The 26,908-nt window shown below is 37.0% G+C and overlaps 2 protein-coding genes and 3 non-coding genes across 6 annotated transcripts in view; 2 read left to right on the plus strand and 3 right to left on the minus strand.

The window, feature by feature from the left end:
* Window positions 1-7,175: 7,175 nt before the first annotated feature.
* Window positions 7,176-7,248, minus strand: TRNAA-AGC (transfer RNA alanine (anticodon AGC)). Its single transcript has one exon. It is a non-coding gene; the product is annotated as a tRNA-Ala (tRNA).
* A 653-nt stretch (window positions 7,249-7,901) lies between these two features.
* TRNAA-UGC (transfer RNA alanine (anticodon UGC)) lies at window positions 7,902-7,974 on the minus strand. The gene has a single exon. It is a non-coding gene; the product is annotated as a tRNA-Ala (tRNA).
* A 1,021-nt stretch (window positions 7,975-8,995) lies between these two features.
* Window positions 8,996-9,068, minus strand: TRNAA-AGC (transfer RNA alanine (anticodon AGC)). The gene has a single exon. It is a non-coding gene; the product is annotated as a tRNA-Ala (tRNA).
* Window positions 9,069-10,479: 1,411 nt separating this feature from the next.
* Window positions 10,480-20,227, plus strand: UBE2V2 (ubiquitin conjugating enzyme E2 V2). Of its 2 annotated transcripts, none has more exons than XM_070747735.1 (4): window positions 10,480-10,588; window positions 13,933-14,078; window positions 17,930-18,055; window positions 19,362-20,227. In XM_070747735.1, exons 1-4 carry the CDS (start codon window positions 10,573-10,575, stop codon window positions 19,506-19,508), a joined length of 435 nt encoding a protein of 144 aa, XP_070603836.1. In that variant the 5' UTR covers window positions 10,480-10,572; the 3' UTR covers window positions 19,509-20,227. The 2 variants fall into 2 exon arrangements, with proteins under 2 accessions (XP_070603836.1, XP_070603837.1); XM_070747736.1 differs by lacking the exon at window positions 10,480-10,588 and adding an exon at window positions 16,329-16,379 and having other exon boundaries at window positions 13,989-14,078.
* A 4,529-nt stretch (window positions 20,228-24,756) lies between these two features.
* The window catches only part of LOC139165466 (chloride channel protein C-like), a 68,347-nt gene continuing 66,195 nt past the window's right edge, over window positions 24,757-26,908 (plus strand). Inside the window, exons 1-2 of the mRNA XM_070748641.1 lie at window positions 24,757-24,839; window positions 24,928-25,221. Coding sequence (XP_070604742.1) covers window positions 24,757-24,839; window positions 24,928-25,221 — 377 coding nt within the window. The remainder of the gene's footprint in view (window positions 24,840-24,927; window positions 25,222-26,908) is intronic.

Raw genomic sequence — 26,908 nt, forward strand, 5'->3', positions numbered from 1 at the left:
TAAGATTCCTGCAGTTTATATGCAAAACATTGTACTATATGCCTTCTGTTTAAATTTCCATGTTAGTAACTTTTCTCATCTGCAATATAAAAATAGAAATGTTTTATACTGAATAAGGTGAAAGTTACACTACAAAAGCTCACTCAGGCTGTGTATTAAATTTATTCTACCAAATACCAATTTTGCCTCCCATCTTTTATATAAGCCTTATTTCTTGGTCACACTAAAAGTGATTTATAATTCAACCAAGCCACTACTTAAACCTGAACTTGCTTCAGTTTGCACAGCAACTAGCCCAGACTTGACAATTTTTCCTCTGGTATAAGCAGTATAAATCCCAGCACCACACCGAAACTATTTTCTAAAATAAACTAAGAGGATTACTGTTGGGCAGAATAACAGATTTCATACTACTGCTACTATTGGAAAAATATTTGTGTTTGTTGTAATAATTATAACCACAAGGAGGAGATGGAGGCAAACCTTGAATGAAACTGAATTACAATTCTAGTTACTTTTTCCCATGGTGCAAATAAAGAAAACCATGTTAATCCATTTTTAAATAAAATAAAAACATGCCAGGAAAAGGGACATTAACAGATTAGTAATATTTGTAGAGAAATACTAACAATGACAGTTTGTATATTCAATTTTATTCAGAAACTTGCCTTTTCAGCAAAAGATAGCTAGCTAAAATATATTGAAATAGCCTGGCAAACAGAAATAGAAAACTATATATATATTCATGTTTTCATGATAATGAAATTAGTTCAATTAAATGTACATCTCATACCACAGCATTAAAAACAATTATACCCTGATAGAGGAATTGTTCATTTTGGGGTTTTAAAAAAATGCTTTCAAATGCATGTCATAATTTTACAGTCTGAAAAAATAAGATAAGAGTTTTAGTGAAAGATTCTAGGATGAACCCAAAAGGGATGTGCCACAACTGTTTTATACCTTGTCTTACAAACTTAATTGGTTCCGGGACGAGGTTCTTAAGGTGAAAAGTTTGTAAGACGAAACAATGTTTCCCATAGGAATCAATGGAAACGTGATTAATGCGTGCAAGCCCAAAATTCACCCCTTTTGCCAGCCGAAGCGCCCTTTTTTGCGCTGCTGGGATTTCCCTGAGGCTCCCCTCCATGGGAAACCCCACCTCCGGACTTCTGTGTTTTTGTGATACTTCAGGGGAATCCCAACATTGCAAAAACGAGCACTTCGCTGGCAATGGAAGTCCGGAGGTGGGGTTTCCCAGCGAAGGGAGTATCAGTGAAATCGCAGCATCGCAAAAACACTGAAGTCCTCGAAGCCCCACGTCCGGACCTCTGTGTTTTTGCGATGCTGCGATTTCACTGAGGCTCCCCTCGCTGGGAAACTCCACCTCTGGACTTCCGTTGCCAGCGAAGCGCCCGTTTTTGCGCTGCTGGGATTTCCCTGCTGGGATTTCCCTGCAGCATCACAAAAACATGGAAGTCTGGAGGTGGGGTTTCCCATGGAGGGGAGCCTCATGGAAATCCCAGCAGCACAAAAATGGGTGCTTCACTGGCAATGGAAGTCCGGAAGCGGGGCATCCCAGTGGTGGTGGTGGGTTTGTAAGGTGAAAATAGTTTGTAAGAAGAGGCAAAAAAATCTTAAACCCCGGGTTTGTATCCCGAAAGGCTTGTATGACAAGGCGTTTGTAAGACGAGGTATCATTGTAGTTAATTTATCAGATTGGGACTGCACAGATCCAGATCCAAATCCAACTGAGCTGCTGGACTACATAAATTCACTACACAAGCTCACTCTCAGTCAGTCATTCTGTCAGTCAAATCTACCGCATAGGATTATGATGTGTGGGAGGGAGGGGAGGGAGAGCAATAGGGGGAGACAATGTTTACATGTGCTGTCTTAAGTTCCTGAATAAATGATAGGATACAAACCTGCAAATAAGGGTAGGTGGCTATTGTGAAGCTAACCTACATTTAAAGGACTCAAGACTGTCAGCTACATGCCAAGCAGACTACCAACATTCTGTAGTGAATCAAAGCTAGGAACACATACACAAGGAGACTAACCCCCTGGTGCCACTCTGCCACAAATGAAGTTTCTGCCTGAAGTTGCTGAAGGAGGCTGGAAATGTGTGATTTAACATCCCCATCAGCTGCATATTTAAATTGGAATATACACGAAGCGTTTCTTGATAATCAACTAGTAAATAAGTAGCATCTTTTCCAGATTTCTCTATTCAATAGTAGAGTATACATTTATTAATTTCTAAGCTGCTCTAATTCAATTGACTGGATGAGTTCACAAAGTTAGAAATAACAGTACACAGTTATGTATACCCAATAAAATAGAAATTGTTAAGGTGACATTGCTCCAAATTCTTAATAATTCATAGGAACCCTCCACTTCTATCCAAGGCCTGAGAAGGAAAAATGCTTTAAAAATGCTTAAAGATAGGGGAAGTGGGACCCTTGCAAATTTCAAGGCAAGTGCAGTGGCAGAAAAGTCTCACTTCCTAGATCTCAAAAGTAACCTTAATTGATAGGACCTGTATCAAGCTAATCCTATGTGTCGAAACATACAGGATGGATAGACATTATAAGGAATTGCATGATCTTTCACCATAGCACAGGTTTTAGGTCATATAGAGCTAGATGGGTAATAACTAGCACCTTGACTTATTCACAAGCCAACTAGTAACCAATGAATCTCACAAATCAGGGAATGTTATGTGGACACAGAAAGCTTATCTATAATAACTAGTACTGCCACATTCTGCATAAAATGTAGCTTCTGAGTGGTCTTCAACTGTAGAGTTCATTGCAATAGTCCAACTTCAAAGTGCTTAAGGCATGATCATAAGTAGGGCCTCTTGATCCAGAAACAGGAAAACCAGCCAACACTTTTTGTATGCTACCTTGTTTCCCCGAAAGTAAGACAGTGTCTTACTTTCTTTTTACCCCCAAAAGCCCCACTACGTCTTACTTTCGGGGTATGTCTTACATTGGAAAAAAATTGAAAGGGTCGCATTCCCGAAGGCATCTCCCCAGACTCCAGAAGGGCACGCGTGGAGCCGCAGACGCGTGTCGGGGAAGCGTGTGTCTGGAGGGGAGGAGCCGCTCTGCGCAGTTGGGCAGCCCCACCTGCCTGCCGGAAAGGAGGCGGGCGAAGGAGGGCGCAGCTCTGGCCGCTCGCCTCGGAGCTGGTTGGCCTCGCTGGCCGCTTGCAGCCGAGCCTCGGCAGGGGAAGAGGCGGTGACGCCGCGGCGAGGCGAAGGCGAGGGGCGCGCGGGGAGCTTGGAAGCGACGTCATCTGGCTCCCTCCCGGCAATACCCCCGTGTTTCCCTGAAAGTAAGACATATGTCTTACTTTCGGGGTACGGCTTATATTAGCCGACCCCCCTGAAACCCCCGATACGTCTTACAATCGGGGGTGTCTTACTATCGGGGAAACAGGGTATTTATTCCCTGGTTTATTGATTCTGGTGTTTATTTTCTCTGTGCAAGTTTGGTCTTTATGTAATGATAATTATAATTTATTAGATTTGTATGCCGCCCCTCTCCAAGGACTCGGAGCGGCTCACGACAACAATACACAATGTATAAATCTAATGATAAAAGAACAATTAAAAACCCTTATTATAAAAAACAAACACACAACCTAACAGACCATACATAAAAAACCATAGTAGCTAAGGGGCCCGGCGACATAGGTGGGTTTTCAGGAGCTTTCGAAAGGCAAGGAGGGTGTGGAGTTGATTCCAGAGGGCCAGGCCGCCACAGAGAAGGCTCTTCCCCTGGGTCCTGCCAGATGGCATTGTTTAGTCGACAGGACCCGGAGAAGGCAAACTGTGGGACTTAATCGGTCGCTGGGATTCGTACGGCAGAAGGCGGTCCCGAAGATATTCTGGTCCAATGCCATGTAGGGCTTATGTGTTTTACATAACAGGCAAACAGCAACTTGTCTATTTAGCTTTCTATATATGCTTTTCTAATGGAGATTAATTAATTAATTAATTAATTAATTAATTAATTAATTTTTATAAACATCTCAATCAGTGATTCTTGGTGGCTTACAACTCAAAAATATATACTGCAATTAAAGCACTAAAACATTTTGAAAAATAGAAAATAAAAGCATCCAAAATAAATATACACAGCAGCTGAGACACTTGATCAGTTAACAATAACTGACCCTGGACACATTTAGCACCCCAGACTCAGGAACAGAGTCAGGCTTCTAGGCCTACAAAAGGCTAAAGGCTGCCTTGATCTCCAAAGAGCCAGAAGTCCTAAAATGATGTGGAAACAATTACATGAATATTGCTCCTTTATCCTCAACTGTCACCAGAGTCCCAAGAGGCAGCTCTGTGTTTGTGTGCCAGCTGTGACCATAGTTCCCTCTAAGCTGAGCAGTGAGCAATCGCTCACTTAAAAATCATCATCAACTCAGAGTTTTCCAAACCTGCCCAGAAGCCGAGAGGGAAGGAGAGAGAGAGGAAGAGAGGAAGAGAGAGAAACAGATAGAAAAAAGAGAGGAAGGAAAAGAGAAAGAAAAAGAATGGGAGTAAGGAAGAGAGAAAGAAAATCAAAATCTAGTTTGAAACTAGCTCAACTCTTTAAATGGCATTTTGATATTGATAGAGTTGCCCTATTATGAGCTCACTGTTATAGACACACAGTACAGTATTTTATTTTGAAATTCTCTGAGGCAAAACAGGGTGGGTTTTTTATTTGTTTGTTTGTTTGTTTGTTATTTCTGTGCCGCCCAGTCCCAAAGGGACTGCCGCTCAGACACTATACTTTTCCGCCCACCCCCCCAAAAAAATTAGAGGGAACACTGGCTGTGACTCTTCCTGGGGTAACTGAAATGCTTCTGGGAAGCTTTAATTAGAATAAAATAGAATACAGTGGTACCTCTACTTACGAACTTAATTCCATGACCAGGTTCTTAAGTAAAAAGAAGCAATTTTTCCCATAGGAATCAATGTAAAAGCAAATAATGTGTGTGACTGGGGAAACCACAGGAAGGGTGGAGGCCCTGTTTCTTCCCAAGAGATTCCTAGAGAGGTCCCACAGAGGCTTCTGCCCACATTTTCTGGCCCTGTTTCCTCCCAGGAGATTCCTAGAGAGGTCCCACAGAGGCTTCTCCCTGCCTTTTCCGCTCACAGTTTCGGAGGCTTGGGTTTGTAAGTGGAAAATGGTTCTTGAGAAGAGGCAAAAAAAAATCTTGAACACCCGGTTCTTATCTGGAAAAGTTCATAAGTAGAGGTGTTCTTAGGTAGAGGTACCACTGTATTTTAAGAAAATAGAATAAAATAGAATATTTTATTTGGCCAAGTGTCATTAGACATGCAAGAATTCATTTCCAATGCAAAAGTTCTCAATGTACATGCAAAGCAACAGGGTAATAATAATCATAGCACAATACCAACGAAAAGGCAGTGGAGAAGATAAAAATAATAATAATACTAAAGCCATACAACATAGGTAAATATATTTAGACATAAAACAATACTGTAAGGATTAGATGTTCAGGAGAGTGATAGCACGAGGAAAACAAATGTCCCTGTGTCTAGTTGTCTTTGCATGAAATGCTCTATAGCAGTGTCCCAAGGGGAGAAGTTGAAACAGATTATGTCCAGGATGTGAGGGGGGGGGGGGTTCTGTAGATATTTTCTCACTCCTTCTTTTGATATACAGATCTTCTATGGAAGGCAGACTGGTTTCAATTGTTCTTTTTGCAGTCTTAACTATTTGGAGTCTGTACCTGCCCTGTTTGGTTGCTGTACTAAACAAGTACAGGTGATAGACTCCATAATTCCTCTGGAGCACTGAATCATCAACAGCTCCAGGAAAAGTCTGAACTTCCAAAGTTGATGCAGCAAAAAAGATTCTTCATTGTGCCTTTTTAGTGATGTTTGTAATGTTAGGTGTCCATTTCAAATCCTGGAAGATTATAGGACCCAGAAATTAGTGCGAAAACATCGCATAGGCAGCTCTTTAATCTCTAATATAGAGGTCACATGTTCTCCAAACTGAAAGATCAACAGTGGCTGCTAATGCTTGGTGTGATGCTTAAGGCCTGACCATTTGAGCACATACCATTCCTGTTACAAAACTATGGAAAATTACATTCTTCACAAAAGATCTTTATTTTCAAAGTTGACAGATTGGAGAGAGTATTCTGTTGCACTGATTCTGAGAAATGGTGTTTTTCAGGCAGAGGTTGCACTCTCTGGGAGCGCAGGGGCACGCTTGCGTCTGGTGGGCACCCGTTGTGCATGATTTGGCTTCTGTGCATGCACAGCAAATGAAATCTCGCACGAGGATGCTCTCGCGTGTGAGATTTCACCGATTTTTGGCGATTTCTTTGCTTCTGCGCATGCGCAAATGCCAAATCTCTCGCGGGTGCATGGAGATGCGTGCACATCTCAATATTTATTTTTTATTTATTTATTTGATTTTTATCCTTAGACTCAGGACGGCTTACAACATGTAAGCAATAGCACTTTTTAACAGAGCCAGCATATTGCCCCCACAATCTGGGTCCTCATTGGAATATCCGCTACCAGATCCCCAATCCCAGCCGTATCAGGTGCAGCCTGCAACTGGTGTTTTTCAAAATTAAAGCATAACATGCATTTGATTTAATGGTTCCTTTATTTGTTTGCTTGGGTTCAGAAAGACAGGCTATAAATTGAGTTAGAAAATATATAAATAAGTTCAAATAGGAAATGACGCACAAAAAACTGGGCTCTGTTCTGTAGAACAAACACATCAATTTATCAAGGTTATTCCTTTAAGCAAATCTAAATTGGTGAAGTACTGTATTCCTGTTAAGTATTAACATAAATTAAAACGTGTTCACAACAGTAATCATTTTATAAACAACTATTGATATTAGTTTACTGTTTTCAAATTTCACTATTTTTTTAATTGCAATATAAAATTAAGGCAATGATTATATTGCAGCTCTAGAATTACTTTTTCTAAAATTAACACTTGAATAATTAGAGCAGACCCAGAAAATAAAAAGACAAGATAATTTACAAGATTGTCTGTTTCCCCTCTTTTTCTTAATTATGTATGACATGCTGTTGATCAAAACGTCTTGCAGTACCTGTACTTTTCTCAAAAAATAAAACAGTTCTTATTAAAAAGCGGACTGAAAATGAAAACTGGAGAATGCGGGCATCGATCCCGCTACCTCTCGCATGCTAAGCGAGCGCTCTACCATTTGAGCTAATTCCCCTTTCTCAACACGGAAGTTTGGCAGCTGCTATACAGGAAGCTTTTTTTTAAAGGGGATTTCTGTTGATCCGCTGTTCATTCAGCAGCAAAACTGCAAAGCAACAGTCTATAATGAAAATAAGCCCTTTCCATCAGGAATTGGAAGTTTGTGCTTGTGCTTAAAACAAGAGCCAATACTAAATAGTTTTTGTAATTCCCTTTCTATGTTTAGCTAAGCCAGTTCTGCCTTTTACAATTGTAACCATTCCATTGCAGGCACTCACGTGAAGTGGAATGGAAAGCTTTTGCTATACGATCTTCCATTTATCCTATGTAACAATCCAAAGCATAGCTATTATAATTAAAAACATGGTGTTGAAAAAAGAAACCTCCCCCTGGAGAGTGTGGGCATTGATCACACTACCTCTCACACACTAAGATTTCAACTTTTTGGTCTCAATTCCTCATGTCTTTATTCCATTCAATACGGTTTTGGTTTAATATCCATCCCAAAATTATAAAGTCAGATTCTACTGTACATTCGTTTTATTAAAAGGAATACATTGGAGACCGGGAAATACACACGACTTTTAAAATAATAATTATATTTACTTGATTTCCCCCTCCCTTCGTATACAGTATTCTCCTGTTTTTAAATATAAAAGCCGCACACAATGGAGAATGCGGGCATCGATCCCGCTACCTCTCGCATGCAAAGCGAGCGCTCTACCATTTGAGCTAATTCCCCTGTTAACAAAGGTTGCTTAACCTCTGATGAATCACCACAGGAAATGAACAGCTCAGACTAAGTATTGCAAGTATTTCTCCACCACCACCACAAATACAGTACAGCATTATAAAGAAAGAATAGAATAGAATAGAATAGAATTCAATTCTTTATTGCCCAAGTGTGATTGGCCATACAAGGAATTTGAGTTTGGTGCATAGGCTCTCAGTGTACTTAAAAAGACAAGATACATTTGCCAAGAATCATGAGGTACAACACTTAATGAATTCATATTTAGCTTAATTCATGTTTAACTTAATTCATATTTGGTTCCTTTGGAAAAAATCTAAAGCAAATACAAGAGAGCCAAAATATGCTTTTTAAAATGCAAAGATAAACCCATTCAGCTAATTGCAGCTGAAACTGTGAGATGTCTGCTACTTTCAATCATTAGAATATAATATAATAGAATAGAATTTTATTGGCCAGGTGTGATTGGACACACAAGGAATTTGTCTTGGTGTATATGCTCTCAGTGTACATAAAAGAAAGTATAGATTTGTCAATAATCATGTGGTACAATACTTAATGATTGTCATAGGGGTCAAATAAGCAATGAAGAAACAATATTAATAATATTAAGCGTTGTACCTCATGATTCTTGACAAATGTATCTTTTATTTTATGTACGCTGAGAGCATATGCACCAAGACAAATTCCTTGTGTGTCCAATCACACTTGGCCAATAAAATTCTATTCTTCTTCTATTCTATTCTATTCTATTCTATTCTATTCTTTCAGTCTCCCCCCCCACTGTTGAATAATCAAATGTTTCTCATCCAAATTGCAATCCCCCCCCCCCCAAAAAAGTGTCCAATGCCCACGAAACTTTGAATATCTAATCAAAACCACAGTGGTTCGTTAACACGCAGTCGGTGCAGTTAATAATGTCTCTTGGATGATTAACTAGCAATTTGCCTAATAAGGAAACTGTTAACTCCCGGCTGTATGAAGATCTGAGGGGGAAAAAAGTACCGTATTTTGGAGAATGCGGGCATCGATCCCGCTACCTCTCGCATGCTAAGCGAGCGCTCTACCATTTGAGCTAATTCCCCTTCCTAAGTACGGCTCTCAGTGTCACATTTAAAAGTAAACAAAGACGAAGGCGTTCACGCTGTATGTAATCAGTAAATGGTTATTCTGTGGTCCCTTGGCAGTTTAATTCAAAGTGAAGCATGGTCGTTCAATATTGTAAAGCTTGTTTCAAATCTATTCTTTCTCATACATTAAGTACTATTTCACGTTGCATACTTTAAAAAACCCAACGCATTGACGCATTGCCCCAACCTTGGCAACTTTTAAGACTTGCGGACTTCAACTCCCAGAATTCCTCAGATAGCAAAGCTGCCTGAGGAATCCTGGGAGGTGAAGTTCACAGGTCTTAAAAGTTGCCAAGGTTGGAGACCTCTGCATTAACAAACTCTCAATCTAATAAACAACAGAAAGGAGGTCTGTTAACAGAATATATTCATTGCATCCAAATACGATTTTTGGGGTCTCTTAAGCATACATGGTAAAAAATTAAAAGAGATTCTACTGTTTATTATAGCATTAAGTGAGCAGGTAGCCTCATCTGTGGTGATGAAATGTCATGGTATGTTTCACTTGCTGAGGGCAATGCTGTTTTGAAGATTAATAAGTCTGAGGAAACCATTCCATTTCAAACTGAATCTTGGAAACAGACAGCTGCACCATGATTAATTCCTATAAGCACAGTACTGGGAGGAGCAAGGCTGGATCTTAAACCGAACGAGAAGTCCATAAAAGCTACAACTAGGGATTAAAAGAAACAACATCACACAACAATGACAAGTATTTCCTCCTCATTCTAGTCACTCCTATGATATTTGTTTCTCACCAGAAAATTTGTAAAAGCTGGTCTGCGGAGACCTTAAATGTATATACCTCAGAGGAATTTCAGCTAGGGATTACTGACCAGGGAAGCCTATTCCTCAGCAAAACTACATTTATTTATTTTATTTACCGGTATTTGTTTTGTCATGTACGTATTGGTGGTATACAAAGATATAATATTTATATACATATTGGTAAAAGAGAAACATTACTAGAATCATGTATATAAATATTATATCTCTGTATACCACCAATACGTACGTGACATTTCAGCTAGAGATTACTGCCCAAGGAAGCCTATTGCTCAGCAAAACTAAAAAAAAAAGCTAAATACGAATATGGTATGAAATGAATTAACTACTCGGACGGTAAAAATACTTGACGAGCCACATTAACGGTAGCTTCCTGAACACAGGCCTATTTAAGACACATTTCTCCCAAATATTCCACAGGTTGGAATTCGCCCCGCCTTCCATTTTACGCACAGCGCTTATCGCACACTCCCTTCCCGGATGCAAAAAAAAAAAAAAAAAGAGCCCTAATTCTACGCTAGCCGTTTGACGGATCTCGCCGCCACCTGTGGGGGAAAAAAAGGTTCCGTTGAAAGGGAGGGGCTTGTTTCCAGGAAATGACATCGCACGCAAAGCAACACTCACGGCTGGCCGCCAGTGTGTTTCCGGCTGGTGGGGGAGGGGTTTGGACAAGATGGCCGGATCCACAGGTCTGTGCTGAGATTGGGGTGGGGGGTGGGGGGTCATTTGGGGCTCGCTGCGGCGCTGTCGGTTGGGAGGGAGGGGCCCTCCATTGTCAAGGCCTTGAGCGGGGAGGGGGGGGGGGGCTGAGACTAACCTTCGGGAGGGAGAGGCGGCGGTACAGCCCGACTGAAGTCCCACCCGGGGAAGCGGAGGAGAGGCCGAGGGCTTGGACGACGGGGCTGGGGCTCTGGTTGGAAGAGACCCGGGAGGGGGTTAGGGACGTGCCGAGGACGCCAGACGCGGCTTTTGTGTCTTGATGGGTGGGGAGCGGCTTTCTGGGTCTTTGAAACTGTGTTTCTGTGGCGGAAATTCACAGGGCTGAAAGGGCTGTGCGAGCTGAGCAACGTCTTCGGTCGCATCCCTTTCCAGTCACAATGCTGACAAATGCGGCTCCTTTCAAGCCAGACTGAATTCGGTCGCGTGTTTGGTTTCAAAAATACAGACGTTAAAGTCTGGGGTTTACCTGATTAAATAGAGCTTATAACAACCCCCCCTCCGGAGAGTTTGACTTGGTATCTTCGCTTACTTAGTATTGGTTCTGAAGAATGCTTTTTCTTAAGGTTTTCATATCAATATCTTGGCTTGGGATCAATATCAATATCTGTGGATATTGTACCTTTTTGTATTTGTTTCTTACTCTTGTTATTATTGTTAGCCGCCCAGAGTCCACTGGAGTTGGGTGGCATATAAATCTTATTCAATAAAAAATAAATAAAATTTATATCTGATTATCTCATGCGCTTTCCTCCTTCTCTGTCATCTTGGCTAAAGTTCCTTCAGATCTCAGGAAAGAAGATCTGCCACTTAAGCAGTTTATATATAACCTTGAGATTTTGTTTTGTTCCTTTTTTTGATTGTTGCTCTGCTTTTTTTTGTTTTTGTTTAGGCAGTATTATAAATGTGAATATTCTTGCACCTTTGTACCTTGCAGTGTACCTTCTCTTTTATAATACTCTGACTTGGGTGTTCTTGGTATTCTATTCGTTATCTCCTCATTGTTCACATAATTGTTTTCACATAAAAAACATTTGTGGAGAGAACATTTAGTTATTAACCACAAAGTTACCCCAAATTCATGATGTGGCATTTCAGTGAGTATGGAAAAATAAAACAATGGTTTAGTGATTTAGTGTGTATATGTATTGTATTAACAAAATTTATTTTTCTAGTAGCCTAAATTAATTTAAAAAAAATCTGGATTAAATCAGTTCTTTGGGTTCATGAAATGACATCATTGCATCTCAACTTTGTAGTTAAGTGTTCTACTGCTACAGATCATTAAATTGATGCTTTAAGCTGCCTAATTATTCAGTTGCTGATACAGATGGGATTGTTAAATCAGTGAACATTAATCATACCTGTAAATGCTATTTATTCATAACTTCTGAGTTTCCCTTGGGCATCCAATTGCCATGATAAATTCAAGTAGGCCTTTGGCAGCTGCCCTTATATTCTGATTTGCTTAGACTGTAAACGTTTCTTGTTAAACAGGATGTGCTTGGCACACAATGGATCCTTAAATTATTAAATGTAAGTAATGTACAGTATTTTTATATTTGTATCTCTCATAAGAGCCCAGTGCAGTATACAAGCAATAAAATAGGCCATTATTTTAAATAAAATACTTGATTAAGTTTGAAATAGATTTATTTCTATACGGATGTTTTAATAAGCATCTGCTTAAGAGTTTTGATTCTTCCTATTACTTCAAAAAGTATAATAAACACATATTTTAAAGTATTATCTAAAACTTAACAAATTTAGGAGATCTAGAGAAAAGCAATTTATATATCTACATCTACTTCAGATAAGTATGTGCCGAACAAGTTTAGTGTGTGTTTATGTAGAAATAAAACATACTGCTTTTCTGTAAGAAAAGTTGCTGTTTAGAATTTGGTAAGATGTTCCTTTTCCACTTTGTTTGAATTCACAGCATGGAATAGATTGAATCACTTTCTTATTTGTGTATTTTAATATGATAGTATAATTGCTAATTCTGCCAGTATATTTTAATAAAATAAAGTTCAGACTTCTATCTTGAGCTGCAGATGCCATCTAATAAAAACTCATAGATCAGTTTGTACCTCCAAAAGTAAAATTACTGTGTGGGCATAATAATATTCAGCTGACTTAATTGGTACTACATGTTTGCACAATTACAAAGAATCAGGTATGACAATATTTGAATGAATAATCTCATATCAATTTCAATGACCAGAACAGTGTGGATTTGAAGCATATAATTGATAAGTAACCAGATGTTTTCCCAGACCCAGTATCTTAACAACAAAAAGCCTTTACTTTTTAGGCATAGTGTAATCCTAATTTGCAACAGTGCTGAACAATCAATATGTATGACTGGTCTTCAAAGTTCCACACCCGTGTGGTCATGTGATTGTGATCTGGTGCTTGGCAACCAGCTTCCACTTACAATGGTTGCAATATGCTCATGGTCACATTATCATCATCGCAACCTTTCCTGCCAGCTTCTCACAAGCTGGTGAAGGCATAGATCTGTTTCCACTCCTATCATTCTTCCATGCTTCCACCCTCTGGAGCACCTACCTTATTCCTGGCCCTGCTATACTGAATGGCAATAAATCAGTTGCCCGCCCCCCAGAGCACCCATGTCTTGAGCAGTTGCCTGCTCAATAAAATAAAACTAATTAGAAACACTCTGTCTGTTGTTTCCTATTTTGTCTAAACCACAGAATTACTGTCATCAGCTTTACAACAAATCAGAAATTATAAACCATAATCTGAAATTGGCTTCATATTCTAGCTTGTTCTAAAACAAGTAGTTAGAATCTAATTTCAGTATTTCACTATATGGAAAAAAGTGTTACATGTTCTGGAAAGAAAGGATTAAGTCAAGATTTGATTATTCACATTTGAATGTTCCCTAATGTTTCATGGAGATTGATAACATGAACTGAAAAAAATGATTTGATTTGACTTCTGAATATGAAATTTGATATTTAGAATCTATCATTTAAAATAAGACTCATGATAAAGTGCTTTATTCCAAAATAAATTAAACATATAATTTGAAGCATCCATCTAATTTATATACTACTCATCTTGCAATTCGAGGCAACTGACAGACTTAGACCAACATTATTTTATGCATTAATGGTTTAATTTTCATTTGGGGTGTACTTTGTTTAGTATAAAAGTATTTTTATTTTGCTTAATTCAAACATTCTGATGTGTGATTATAATGGTTGGATTTGATGAAACATTTACTAACAGGTTAAATAAATTCTTAATATTGTTTTAAAAATATTAATATTGCCTCATTTCTCTCTAGTTAAAGTCCCTCGTAATTTTCGCTTGTTGGAAGAACTTGAAGAGGGTCAAAAAGGAGTAGGAGATGGTACAGTAAGCTGGGGTCTGGAAGATGATGAAGACATGACACTTACACGGTGGACAGGCATGATTATTGGACCACCAAGGGTTGGTGCTGCAAGTTAAATATTTTTCTAAAAAGAAACATTTGGATCATATTTTAAGAGAACATGATCATTGATAGTTAATATAATTACATTCCAGTCTTTGAATGTAAATGTGGAATTTTTCAGGACTTTTTTAAGTAATAGGAACTAATACAGGAAGTTACAAAAATTTATTTTCCCTTTTGGGGTATTGTTGGAAATATTTCTTATATGCTCAATCTAAAACATGAACAATGTACTTAAGATGATAAGGGCAAATACCTTTATATGTATATGTTCATTAACTCTGTAATAATCTATTGAGAAAATAGAGCACACTGGTAGCTATTTCACAAAACGGAAGATATATGTATTTTGAGTGCTACTCTCCAATAGTGATGCAACTGAAATATCTTATTCCATGGATTCAGTATTGAAATAATACTAGTTAGCTACACTTTGCAAAGAAATTAATACAATTTTCAGGAAAAAAAAATCTTGGTCATATTAGGCTTTCTTGCAGAACATCTGCCTTTCCATGTGTGTGTGTGTGTGTGTGTGTGTGTGTGTGTGTGTGTGTGTGTGTGTGTGTGTATGTATGTATGTATGTATGTATGTATGTATGTATGTATGTGCCATGAGGTCAATTGGTCTGAATTAAAGAATCCAAAGATATGTTGCTTCCCCCCCTTTTTTTGTGGGCTTTGCCCCAGGATTAATATACAAGATAAAACAGAAGGAATGTGAGCTCCTGCCACATGGAAACCTCCTTCCACTGCATCCTTCTCAGATGTCCTAGATGTGTGTATGTAACTGGGTTTGGAGTACAATTTTCTTGTTATGTATGCCAACATTAGCTAATGTGCCTGTTTTAATTTAGAGATGACTGCCTTGTTAGTTTTGTGTATCAGTATTATACAGCATTTTACTGTCCAATACAAATTTGTATCTTGGAACTAAGCACAATTTAATGAATTTTGCTTATTTGTTATAAAAGAATTTTAAATAGGATAGCACTTATTTATTATAAATCTTTTATTTCTTTTTTGTGATTGTACCACTTACTAGTTTAAACAGAGAGAGGTTCTACAGAATTGAGATCCTAGCACTGAAAAATTTGAGGATTTTCTCAATGCTGTTGACGGAATTAATATTTATTATTCAATTTATTTACTGCCCATCTTGTAATGAAATGACTCCAGATGACTTACAATATAAAACATTAAAATAGTCACATATAAATAGATCTAAAACAGTAAAATAGAAGTCCCCATCCAGATAAAATTATAATAAAAATATGACGGAAGGAACATATATATGTGAATGTATATGTGAAGGAGGGGAGTGGGATTGCCCCTTAATTCATCAAACCCCCCCCCCCCCAGGGATGTTCCCCAGTTAGAACCCCAAGACAGGTCACAGCTAGATTTAAAGTCATGGTGTTTTGTGTTACAAAATTCCAAAGAAATGTTTCTATTTATTGCACCAAAACCATTAAGAATCTATCACATTGGAATTATTATTCATTTATAAGAATTTCTTCCTGTTTTGCTAAATATGTCATATGTTGGTGGTATAGAAGGTTTTTCTCCTTTGAAGTCTAAACATATATTTAGTTTTGTTTTATATTTTAAAATTTTAATGTTAGAATTCATTGGGTTTCAGTTAATCTGAATCCAGATTGAAAATAGGGGATTATAAACCCTCAGGTTTAGGTACAGTAACTATATTATTTGCAACTTCACTGCTTGATTTATAATCTTTATGCTGAATACCATTCTTTCTAGGAAGGAAAGCAGTTAATGGCCCTATTTTGTAATATTAATTTTTAGATTAATCTTCAAAGCAGAATTGATCTCACTGATGATTATCTTGATATATGCACACAATTTTCCCAGTTTTGTTTATGTATATATTCTATTTTTGATTTGTGCATTATTATTATTATTTGCTAACTAATGACTTCATTAATCATTGTGTATTAATAACCCAAATAGAGATTATAATTATATACTAACTAATATGGGTAACTAGCTGGCATAGAAGCTAATTGGGCATGGGTTAGTTAGTAGTACTTGAGTAGAAAACTGAGGATTCCCAGGACTTTAAACCAAAGGAAAAGAAGCAGTATATCCATAAAGTCACCAGGAATCAAGTTTGACTTGAAATAACTTTACTTTTTAGTTGTACACAGAAAAAATCTATTGAAATAACCAACATTTTATTCTAATTAGGACAGTGGCCTAAATACTATCATTTTGTATTATTTTAGCTCAAAATCTGATTTGCTTCTTGAGCAAGTATGAAAAATGAAAGTAAACAGGTGTGAAGAAACCTTCTACCTTAATGGGTTGAATCTTTCTACCTTAATGGGTTGTTATCTTGTGGTGGATACCATTCTGCCAGCAGAAATTACTTTTAATGACTGCATTTCTAAGAGGTCCTCAAATCTGCAGCAAAGGGATAGGGAACCCCTTGAGATCAGAAAATAACTTGTATAAGAAGACACCTGCTTTGTAAAAAATAATATGTAGTCCAATCATTGCATAGCCATGAATTTGTAAAACTGAAAGGTCAATATCCATCAAAACATAATAGCAGTAAAATTTAAGGCATAAGGCTAGGAACCAGGAGATTTGAGTTCTAGTCCTACCTTAGGCATAAAAACTGTCTGGACGATTTTTGACTAGTCATTTCCTCTCAGGCCAGCTCACCAGGTTGTTGTGATGAAAATAGGAGGAGGAAGGAGTATTGAGTATGGAACAAGTATAAAGTATACTGTTGTTCAATGGGAAAAATTGGGTTGTAAGAAAATATAGCTTGGTTAAGTTGAAAAGGGAAATATAATTAGTCTGTAAATATAATGAGTTTATCTTCAAGCTACCACAAATTTGTATGCTGCCCCGAGTCCTCGGAGAGGGGCAGCATACAAATCCAATTAAATAAATAAATAAAATAAATTTACAAAAATTGATTATATTTAGCAAGTTCTGTATTTCTGGTAAATTGATTGCGTTGATTGCGTTTCCCACCATTATTTTGTTGTGTCAGTTAGGCACATTATTTTAAGTTCAGAGCTATAGTTGACCTATCATGGGATTTCAAGTTTGGCATTTCAAAAACTAAATCCTACTAAAGAAATTGCTGTGGCATGACAAAAGCTAACTTTAATTTTGTTTGATTTGAATGTATGGTGTATTTAAATTGTAAAGATAATTTGATTACTTCACATGCATGCAATATTTTCCCCTTCCACACATTAATAAAAATAAACAATAACATCTGCAGAAACTTGAGAATCAAATAACAAGTGTTAAGAGTTCTCAAAACTTTTTTAGGAGTTTAAAATTGATTCTTGGAACAATTACTCGGAATTGCTAGTTTAGGAATAGATATTTTTAAATTTCTCTGATTTAAAAGAAAACATTTGGCTAAAATCTTTAATATAGTATGCCTAAATTGATCTATAATTCACATAGAGGAACAAACAAGATAATCATGTAGTAGCCATGCTTATATTAATTAAATTGAAAATATTGTATTGCTTTTCCCTATTCTGTTAAGATTTCTATGCATACACATTTTTTCAGTAGAATTGAAACTATGTTTACAAATAAATCCTTTGGAATGCTGATAATTCTACAGTTAATTAGAATGGATATGAATGCAAATTATTAAAAAGTCTAAACTTATTAATCAGCTGATTAACATTAGAGGTGAATATTGTAATATATCCCTAGCTTTCTTCAATTTCTGCTGCATTTGCTCAATAAAAGTCTACCAGCCCTGAAATATGGCTGTCTTTAGTTTTTTTTAAAAAAAAATGTGAATGCATATTTTGTTATAATTAACTTTGTCTTCTCTGTTTACTAGACAAATTATGAAAACAGAATATACAGCTTGAAAGTAGAGTGTGGGCCTAAATATCCTGAAGCACCTCCAACAGTTAGATTTGTAACTAAAATTAATATGAATGGAATAAATAATTCCAATGGAATGGTAAGTTGGATACAAAATGAACCAATTCATTTGGCAGGAATGTTGTAAAGGATTCTTCTTGGCAGGAGAGGCTGGGCTGAGAGTTAAGGAACATACCTCTTTATAAATTATCATGTATTGTACTGTGTGTAAACTGTATTCTTATTTATTTTATTTATTTATTAGATTTGTATGCCGCCCCTTTCCGTAGACTCGGGGCGGCTATATAGGGTAGATCTGGATCGCTATTTCCAAAATGATGAGATTGATTACATTTTTAAAAAATTGCATATTGTTAAATACATCACGGTATTAACATTTTGATTCAGATATAGCTCACAATAGGATATTTAGTAATTAATAGTAAAAGTTAAAACTTTCAAGTCAGTAGGGTTTATTTGGTATCAGATTAGTAAAACATGGAACTGACTATGGGAACTGCACAATGAGAGAGAGTAGTGGGAACTGTAATCCCATTTTGCAGTGGCAGTTGCAAGGAGACTTTGATGGAGGAGAGGCAAAAGATGTCTGTCTCTAATAAGCCTCTTAATGCATAGAACTAATTGAATTGTTCTAGATAGATAGACAGAAAGACAGACAGACAGACAGACAGACAAACAAACAATAATACTGTATCTGTAAAACTTTGAAGAATACAATACCACCCCCACCCCAGTATTTATAGAAAAATGGCAGCTCCAACCCACTTTATTCGCAGCAGCATGAAGCCCAAAACACCAGCCTGAAGATGACCAGTGTGATCTCGTCGAAATGTCCAAAGACACTCTCAATCTTACACGGGAAAATATATGTAACACACACACACAAACACACACATGTACATATACATATATATACACACACATAAATTATTTCCTGCTTTTCATACACTTTTCCATTTTAGAATTGTTGAGAAAAATTATGTTCATTCCTTGAAAGCATCCTTCTATAGCAGGGGTGTCAAGTCTGTGGCCCAGAAGCATCATGTGCTGGCCATGCCCACACTTGGTTTAGCAAAGGGGAAAAAAGTTGTGATACATCACATGTCATCGCAAGTTTGACGCCCCTATTCTATAGCTTGGGCTTAAAAAAAATTCAAAGGGCATCAAAATAAAGGTTCTTATGACACTGAGCTATAATTTCCTTTATGTTGCAATAATCAGTAGTCATTTTCTGCATTTATAAATTAATGCAACAGTTTAAACACCAACCCACAAGTTTAAATTGGTGTTCATATTTTCTGAAATATACATGCTGACTGTTGACATAATTCTAAAATGAATCATTTTACATTCTTAGTTTAAATGTATGATTTCTTTTTTTATAGGTGGATGCACGGAGCATACCAGTGTTAGCAAAATGGCAAAATTCTTATAGCATTAAAGTTGTACTTCAAGAGTTAAGGCGTCTAATGATGTCCAAAGAAAATATGAAGCTTCCACAACCTCCAGAAGGGCAAACTTACAACAATTAATTTTAGCTGAATCCCAAACTTGTCTTAAACAACTTCTACTTATGTTAATGTCTTGATTCAATTTCACAATGCAAACCACCCACACATTACGAGTTTCTGCTGGTGTATATGATCTGGACATTGAGAAAATATATATGTATATGTATGCCCCATATGTTTTCAGGCACAATCAGAGAAAAAAGGCAGCACAATTTTTTCCTCTTTACCAAGCACTATCATTTTAAGCATAAGCCTGAAGTAGCCTAAATTTGGAACTCCAGTGTTTCAAGATGAGCGCATGATCGGAAGTGTCAGGTTGCTGTGGAATAATGTTTCAGAAACTTTTTGCAAGAAGAAAAAAAAACCTAATGGCATGCTTTATCCATCTTGCTTTAGTGAAAGAGCTGCAGATTAAAACAATTAAGTGGCAGGTACTGCAAATACCATTGCTCAACTTGTTTAATTTTTGCAATGTGTGGGTGCTGACTGCTAGTAGTGTTTCAGAAAATGGTCAGGATTGTTTTGATACTTGTATTTATAAAATGGGGAAATGATTTTCTTTTAAGCAGCTCCTGTGTGTTTCATGTAATGGACATTGCAAATATTTGTTTACAGTCTTCGTTCTAATAAACCATGCATTTAAGTTTTAGTAAAACCAACAAACAAAAAAAAGGAAATAGGTGTATGGATATGTGATTGAGAATAAAGTTAGTCTTCAAATGTAAATAAAATGTGAAAAATATCCCGAGGCTCTGCTATTTCTAAATTTATGCTGGCAGTACCATACAAGATTGAAAAATCAAATGTTGCTCCTAATCTTGTCTTAATTACTATTTTTCTTGGTATCTAGGCTGCTGGAGCAATTTTAGTAGAACCAGTTATATTAAACTCTGCATGTGTAATTCTTTTTCTTTAATTTTGAACTAATGGCCCTCTAATTGTAACCTTTTGCTTTTGTGATGCTCAGTTCGTATGTTGAATTCTTGAACTCTCTTTGCTATTAGCAGGTATAGTATTAAAATAATAAGAGGGGAAAGATACAACTCCTTGTAAGTACGTTATCGCTGGCTTTTTAGATGCTTTTGTGTTTGTGCAATTGTTGCTCGATGGTTCAAGGAGAACTAGATGGACAGTAAGGTGTTGAAAATTCATTCTGCCTTATATTCCTTTTCCTTTCATATTGATTGAAATATGCATGCAAACCCCTTCTTCAATGAATTGAGGTCTGTTATTCATATGCCAGCAACTAAGGTACTATCTAAGGTACAAGAAGCCTCTGATCTGTGTAGCCATTGTGGATGGATAATTTATTAGCACAGCCTAATCCTGTTTGCAAGGTGTAAATGTTAATTTTAGAAATACTTTATTTTTGCCACCTTCATTTTTCATGAGAAGAGACATTAATTTAGGATTTTTTTTTCTTTGTTCCTTTTACATTAATGAACAGGATAAGCAGCTGTTTAAGGGATGCTTTCTTAGTAAATATTAAAAATGTTGTGTTTCATGAAATGCAGTATGCAGCTTCTACCTTCAGAATAAACGGAAATCAAGAAAAGGTTAATCCATATTATCAGATATATTAAAAGTGAACAGCAGTTTCTTCATGATGTGGCCTTCATAACTAATGCATGTTTTATATTTGAATATCTATATCTCACAAATTGTCTTATAGGATATTGCCCTAAATATACACATGGTAAGTAAACCTCAGACCTGAGTTCCTAAATGTATTTTGCTAGATTATGGGCTTTCTGAATGTAACGGAACTTAACTTTTTAGTGTGTCTGTGTGTATTTACATACATGCATTCTTTTATCATAGCTCCTACCATTTTCAGAAAAAAAATATCCACTATCATAATCCAATCATAAGAAGAAGGCTTTCTTTTTTAAAAATTCTGATAGATACATTTCCCAAGTTGACCAGCCATTTCCATTCCACTATAATTTATTGATACATAATATTACTCTTTCCTTGATAAGGATTCTATCTGGACTTACTGGTAATTTGATAAACTAGGAGTATATATGTGACTGACTACCTGATTCTACAGTACATACAAAATCTAGATCACATGAACTGAAGTGCCAGGAATGAAAAATGTGGAACAGTACGACTGGGAGTGGGCAGCTGCAAAAAACATCTGGAGGAGCCTTGAAGGTTAATAAATTATTCCCCTAAAGCCACTTTGTGCCTTTTCCCTTTAAAGCTCGGCAACTTTTCAGTGTAATGATATCATTAAGTTTATAAAAACAAAGTTCCTTGAGCACAGAGCCATGTGTGGCAACTTGACATCAGCCTTAAATTATCTATTTGGTGGTGCAAAATATGTATATGCGATAACAGTATAAATAAGGCAAGCAAAAATGTTTTTCCTAAATCCCAGTGCACAATAATTTCTAAAAAGTGTGCCTGGAAATAAAGGTTATTGCTAAAGGATAATTAACAAATATGAGAATGGGTTTAAACTTTGTACTAAGCCATTGTTTTTTAACCATGGTTTCTGGAAGAAGCCACAATTTGCAGAAGTCACACAATATTAAAAAAAATATATTAAGTATGAATCCATCAGACCATGTATGATACACAATTCAGGCTTTACACAGTACTAAGCCATAGCTTGTTTTAATAAGCCATTATGGCCTGGTTCATATGCAATACAAAGCCATCAGTTACGCTTATATAAGCCACAGTTAATGGGCTAACACACCACATTAAGCTAAAACTAAAATCACCTTATGGCATAGAGTTGGTAATGTGTCAACCCAGCCTTTGGGTGTGCAGATTGGTTCTTACTAAAAAGGCAGCTACCTCAGCAAGTACTGAGTAAGGATTTGGGAAGACATGAGGTTAGAGTTGTGTGCATCAAATGATGGCTGCAAGGCTTAAGCTATCTTGGTTACTTTGGGGTATTAATGATAAATATTGCCTCATTGGTAGTGCTGAAACAAGATGCAGCCATCAATTTGGTCAGCTGATGTCTGTTGAATAAAGAGATGTCATCTTGTCTTTTCCCTCAGGCAGCAAAATGTATTGCACCAGCTTTATGAATGATCGTTCTTTTTTTTTTTTGAGGGTCTGACTCATTCTGATATACTGAGAATAGTACATTATTAGTATTCTGTTTTCTGATGTGTGTTGACTGCATTGGCTTCTCAGTGTTTGTTTGATTGTCTCACTGTAGTTATCTATAATAAATGTTTGGAACAAGTACCATTTTAAGCTGTATGTTTGCTCAAATATAATCATGCTGTTACAACAGCAAATAACATCTGCATGGAGAAGCTCCCTTTCATCAATCTCCCAGTATTGTGAATCTAACCCCACTCCACAAAAAACTGCTTCCCCCACCCAAAAACATGAATACTGTTTGGTTTAGACTGCAAAATGGAGCTGCATCTTTTAAACCAGCGCTTCTCACCCTCATCAACTTTTAAGTTGTATGGGCTTCAAACACCCAAAATTCTGATGCTGACTGACAACAACTAGATGTTGAAGTCCATATATCTTAAAAGTTGCTGACATTGAGTAACGCCCTTTAAACAACATTCTGAAACTGGAAGTATTTCAGTCCCTACCAGTCAAGATTCTAAGAAGGAATTTCTCTGGAATTGGCTTTTCCAGGCAAACTCTACCTCTCCATCATTGCATTCAATCATCTGGTAGTGTTATTACTGACCTGGACAACAGACTTTTGCATTCTCCATTAAACTGGCTTGTCCTTTTCTAATTAAGCTTTACTGCATCTTGTAAAAACTAATTTCTAATTATTTTTTTTGACTGAAGCACATGAATTGGAAAAGGTTCATAGCTGATCCTGAGTTTGAGAACTATAGGATAAAGTTAAAACTTTCGTGTAATTTATTGTAGGTTAACTTAATACCAAAATACATTAGATATTATTTCTGAGCAAGAAAATGAATAGGATAGTACGCTTCAGGATATCATATTTTCACCCCAATAAACAGTTCATAAAATATGTTTAATGGCGGTGTTTAATTACAAGTGTCTACCATTTGTCCTGTGGAAAAATTTATTCATTTGCAATTAAAAAAGGATAGCTTTCTTTCTTTCCACAGCCAAGATATCTATATTCAAATAGCTTTTTGAAAATTTGATAATGTTCTGATGTTTAGAAGGTCATCATCCCTTTCACCCTGTTTCCAGATACCAATGATGTTATTCTGTGTGAAATCTGAATCATGCCATGCTCATAAAGAGATTCGAGAGTTTGTAATTAAAATGTGTCTCTTCCATTTTTACATTGTAAAGCAAAAGCAAATGGACAAAAAACCAACAACTCTCTGCCTGATATGCTGCAGTATTCTTCCATTGTTGTGTTGCATAAATAATGGCACTGATGCAAAACTTAAGTTATGACTTGACAATCCCTCTTATGTAAACAGGCAGTATTGATACTGTTTTCCAGTTTACAGTAAATATCATGGTGGTACAAAAAGAAAGGAAATATGTTTTTAGAAACATTAACTGGCACTATCTATTCAGAAGAGCTTGTCATGGATTGTCTCTTTCATTCCTATATGCTGCTATTTACTTTTATGTGTATTGTCTATCAATACTATCTTTATATATAAAAGCAATATTTCATCTAACTTTCAGAGGATTTCTGTGATGCTAGTGTCCATGCACAAACACAAAACAATATGCTCTGCTCTCCGGCTACTTTACCTTGTTCCATGATGGATGTGCAAGTATACTTCAAGATTTTATACTGGGAAATTTCATGTTCTGTTTTCACCCAAGACACATAATCTTCCACAGATCCATCTCTGAGGATTTAACATGTACATGTATTTGTATTTGTATGTTCTTGGCCATACAAATAATTGCCACAATATTCAAAAGACATTCACTATGAATCTTCCATTTAGGGCAAAGGAGACATTTTTATTCTCATCTTTTCCTCATAGGCTTACATTTCTCTTGAGATGAGAAAAACGTGTCTTTTGCTCTTATTTAGAGAAATTAAACAGCAGCAGTACAAAAGAGCAGCAACAGCAAACTCAAGTACAGTTGGATATTGGCAATGGGCCTTATCACTTGACTTATACAACAGCCCTTGATATCGGTCTTGTTATGCAATGTTTCTGCAGCCTTCTGAACTCTGATTTTACTTAATAAACAAAAGGAATACAGTTTGTATAACTTAGCCAACTTATTTGTAGTGGCTGCTTAATTCTTAAACCTGTCATTTCAAGTCACCTCTGTTCAAAGGGCGGGGGGGAAGCATCTAGTATCTTCCAGTGAGATGATTACCATACAAAGCAAGATCTGGTTTTGTCTGGCTGTAGATGCCACAAACATGTTGGATCTGAATCTTGCAGACCCAAAGTAATCCAATCCACAACATCAGCAGGTTGTTCTTGTACAGATTACATTCTTTCCTCCTGTTAAATTTCCCACCCATCTCGCTGGGTAGCAAGACAACTTTTCAAGCTGCAATCTTTTGTGAGCTGTGTGATTTTCTGTCTATTCCGCTTTCTCACAAGAGGTGCACAGGTAGTGCTGAAGATCAAATGTTTCTGGCAGAGGAGCAGCCTGATTTGATTGACTCTCTTGATCTCCAATGCAAAAGGAAATCTAACAATAGTCATTGCTCTAGAAAAAACAGTCTTCAAGAGAAGGGAGATGAACCTTCAGCCCATGAAAGCCTGGATTATTTGCCTTCTCACAGTAACATTTATAAGAAGTGGCTCCAGGAGCAAGATTACAGGTACTTGACTTAAATTTGTATTTATATAGATCTTAGAATTGCTATTATAAGAAGCAAGCATGGAGTGCTGTTTTCAGCTTACTTCCTCCTTTTTAATTTTTTTATCTCCCTCTTCCCTTCAGTAGTCAGCTAGGATTTTGTGATTACTGGTCAAGTTGTGGTGGTGCAGTGGTTAGAGTGCAATACTGTAGGCTACTTCTCACTCCCCTGCATTAGGACATTAGCAATATGAGCTGTGATGGCGCAGTGGTTAAAGTGTAGTATTGCTGCCAACTTCTGCTGGCTGCCTACAACTTGGCAATTCAAATTTCACCAGGCTCAGATTGACTCGGCCTTGACACCCCTGTTCTATTCACTCTGGAGGTGGTTTCCTCCCATTTCTTTTGAACTGGTAGCGACCCGCTAGTGATATCACAACGACATCACTGACTAGATTGGTTGGTGTCGGTCTGTGGCGGAGCATCTTTTTTAAAAAAATATTTTTTCCCCAATTTATTTTTTCTTCTACACATATACAGAAGTTGAGTTTCCAACACTGTGCATGTGGCCACCATTTTGTTTTTAGCAGTTTTTTTTTAAAAAAAATCAGGTTTTTTTTTCTCATGCCCATGAGGTGCACCCACATGACGCGAGAGGAAGCAAACTGGCAGCGAGCTAAATTGGAACTGGATCCTGATTCACTCCTATTGTTCTGACCCAGCTGCCGGATCAAGGAACATAGTACAAGCAGTGTCCAAACAAACCTTGTTTTGATATTTACAAACTACCAATTATTTGTCTTAGCAGTTTTTCTAAAGTCAGTGAAATAATAAAGCAGTCTTTTTGGGGCAACAGCTATTAATTAACCTTCTTAACAGCTGGCAATAGTTCAAGCAAAAAGAATCAAAAGTCTTAACGAAAAGTCCACCTGATGACAACACACTATCTTACTATTGATGGCAGAATGCCGAGGAACAATTTGCTGTCTTCCAATCACAAACTGAACAGGAGTTTGAAGTCAATAGACACAATGGGAATGAACAAAGTTGTTTCCTGAAAATTGGTCAGTCCTTTCCCTCACTTAAATAGGCTATGGGAGTGGCCAGTTAACCCCAAGCCTTACTCCTGAGTAGACCTTCTCCTCAGGAGCCATTCCTGCTTTTATTTATTTATTTATTTATTTATTTATTTATTTATTTAATTTATTTATTATTTAGTCCAATACACAATGAGGGTTTTAGTGGGTATATATATCTATATACACATAGTAAAATACACGATGAAGTTTATAGAGGAGATACTCATAGTAAAATATATTTAAGAAATAATACAAAAGAAGATATAGTAATAGAACATATCAATGAAAGAATAGAAGAAGAGATATAGGAATAGAATAAAGGAATATGAGATATAGGAGAGCAATAGGACAGGGGACGGAAGGCACTCTAGTGCAGTGTTTCCCAACCTTGGCAACTTGAAGATATCTGGACTTCAACTCCCAGAATTCCCCAGCCAGCGAATGCTGGCTGGGGAATTCTGGGAGTTGAAGTCCAGATATTTTCAAGTTGCCAAGGTTGGGAAAGAACGCTCTAGTGCACTTGTACTCGCCCCTTACTGACCTCTTAGGAATCTGGATAGGTCAACCGTAGATAATCTAAGGGTAAAGTGTTGGGGGTGTGGGGATGACACTATGGAGTCTGGTAATGAG

This window comes from Erythrolamprus reginae, chromosome 3, assembly GCF_031021105.1.
Source record: "Erythrolamprus reginae isolate rEryReg1 chromosome 3, rEryReg1.hap1, whole genome shotgun sequence".
NCBI lineage: Eukaryota > Metazoa > Chordata > Lepidosauria > Squamata > Dipsadidae > Erythrolamprus > Erythrolamprus reginae.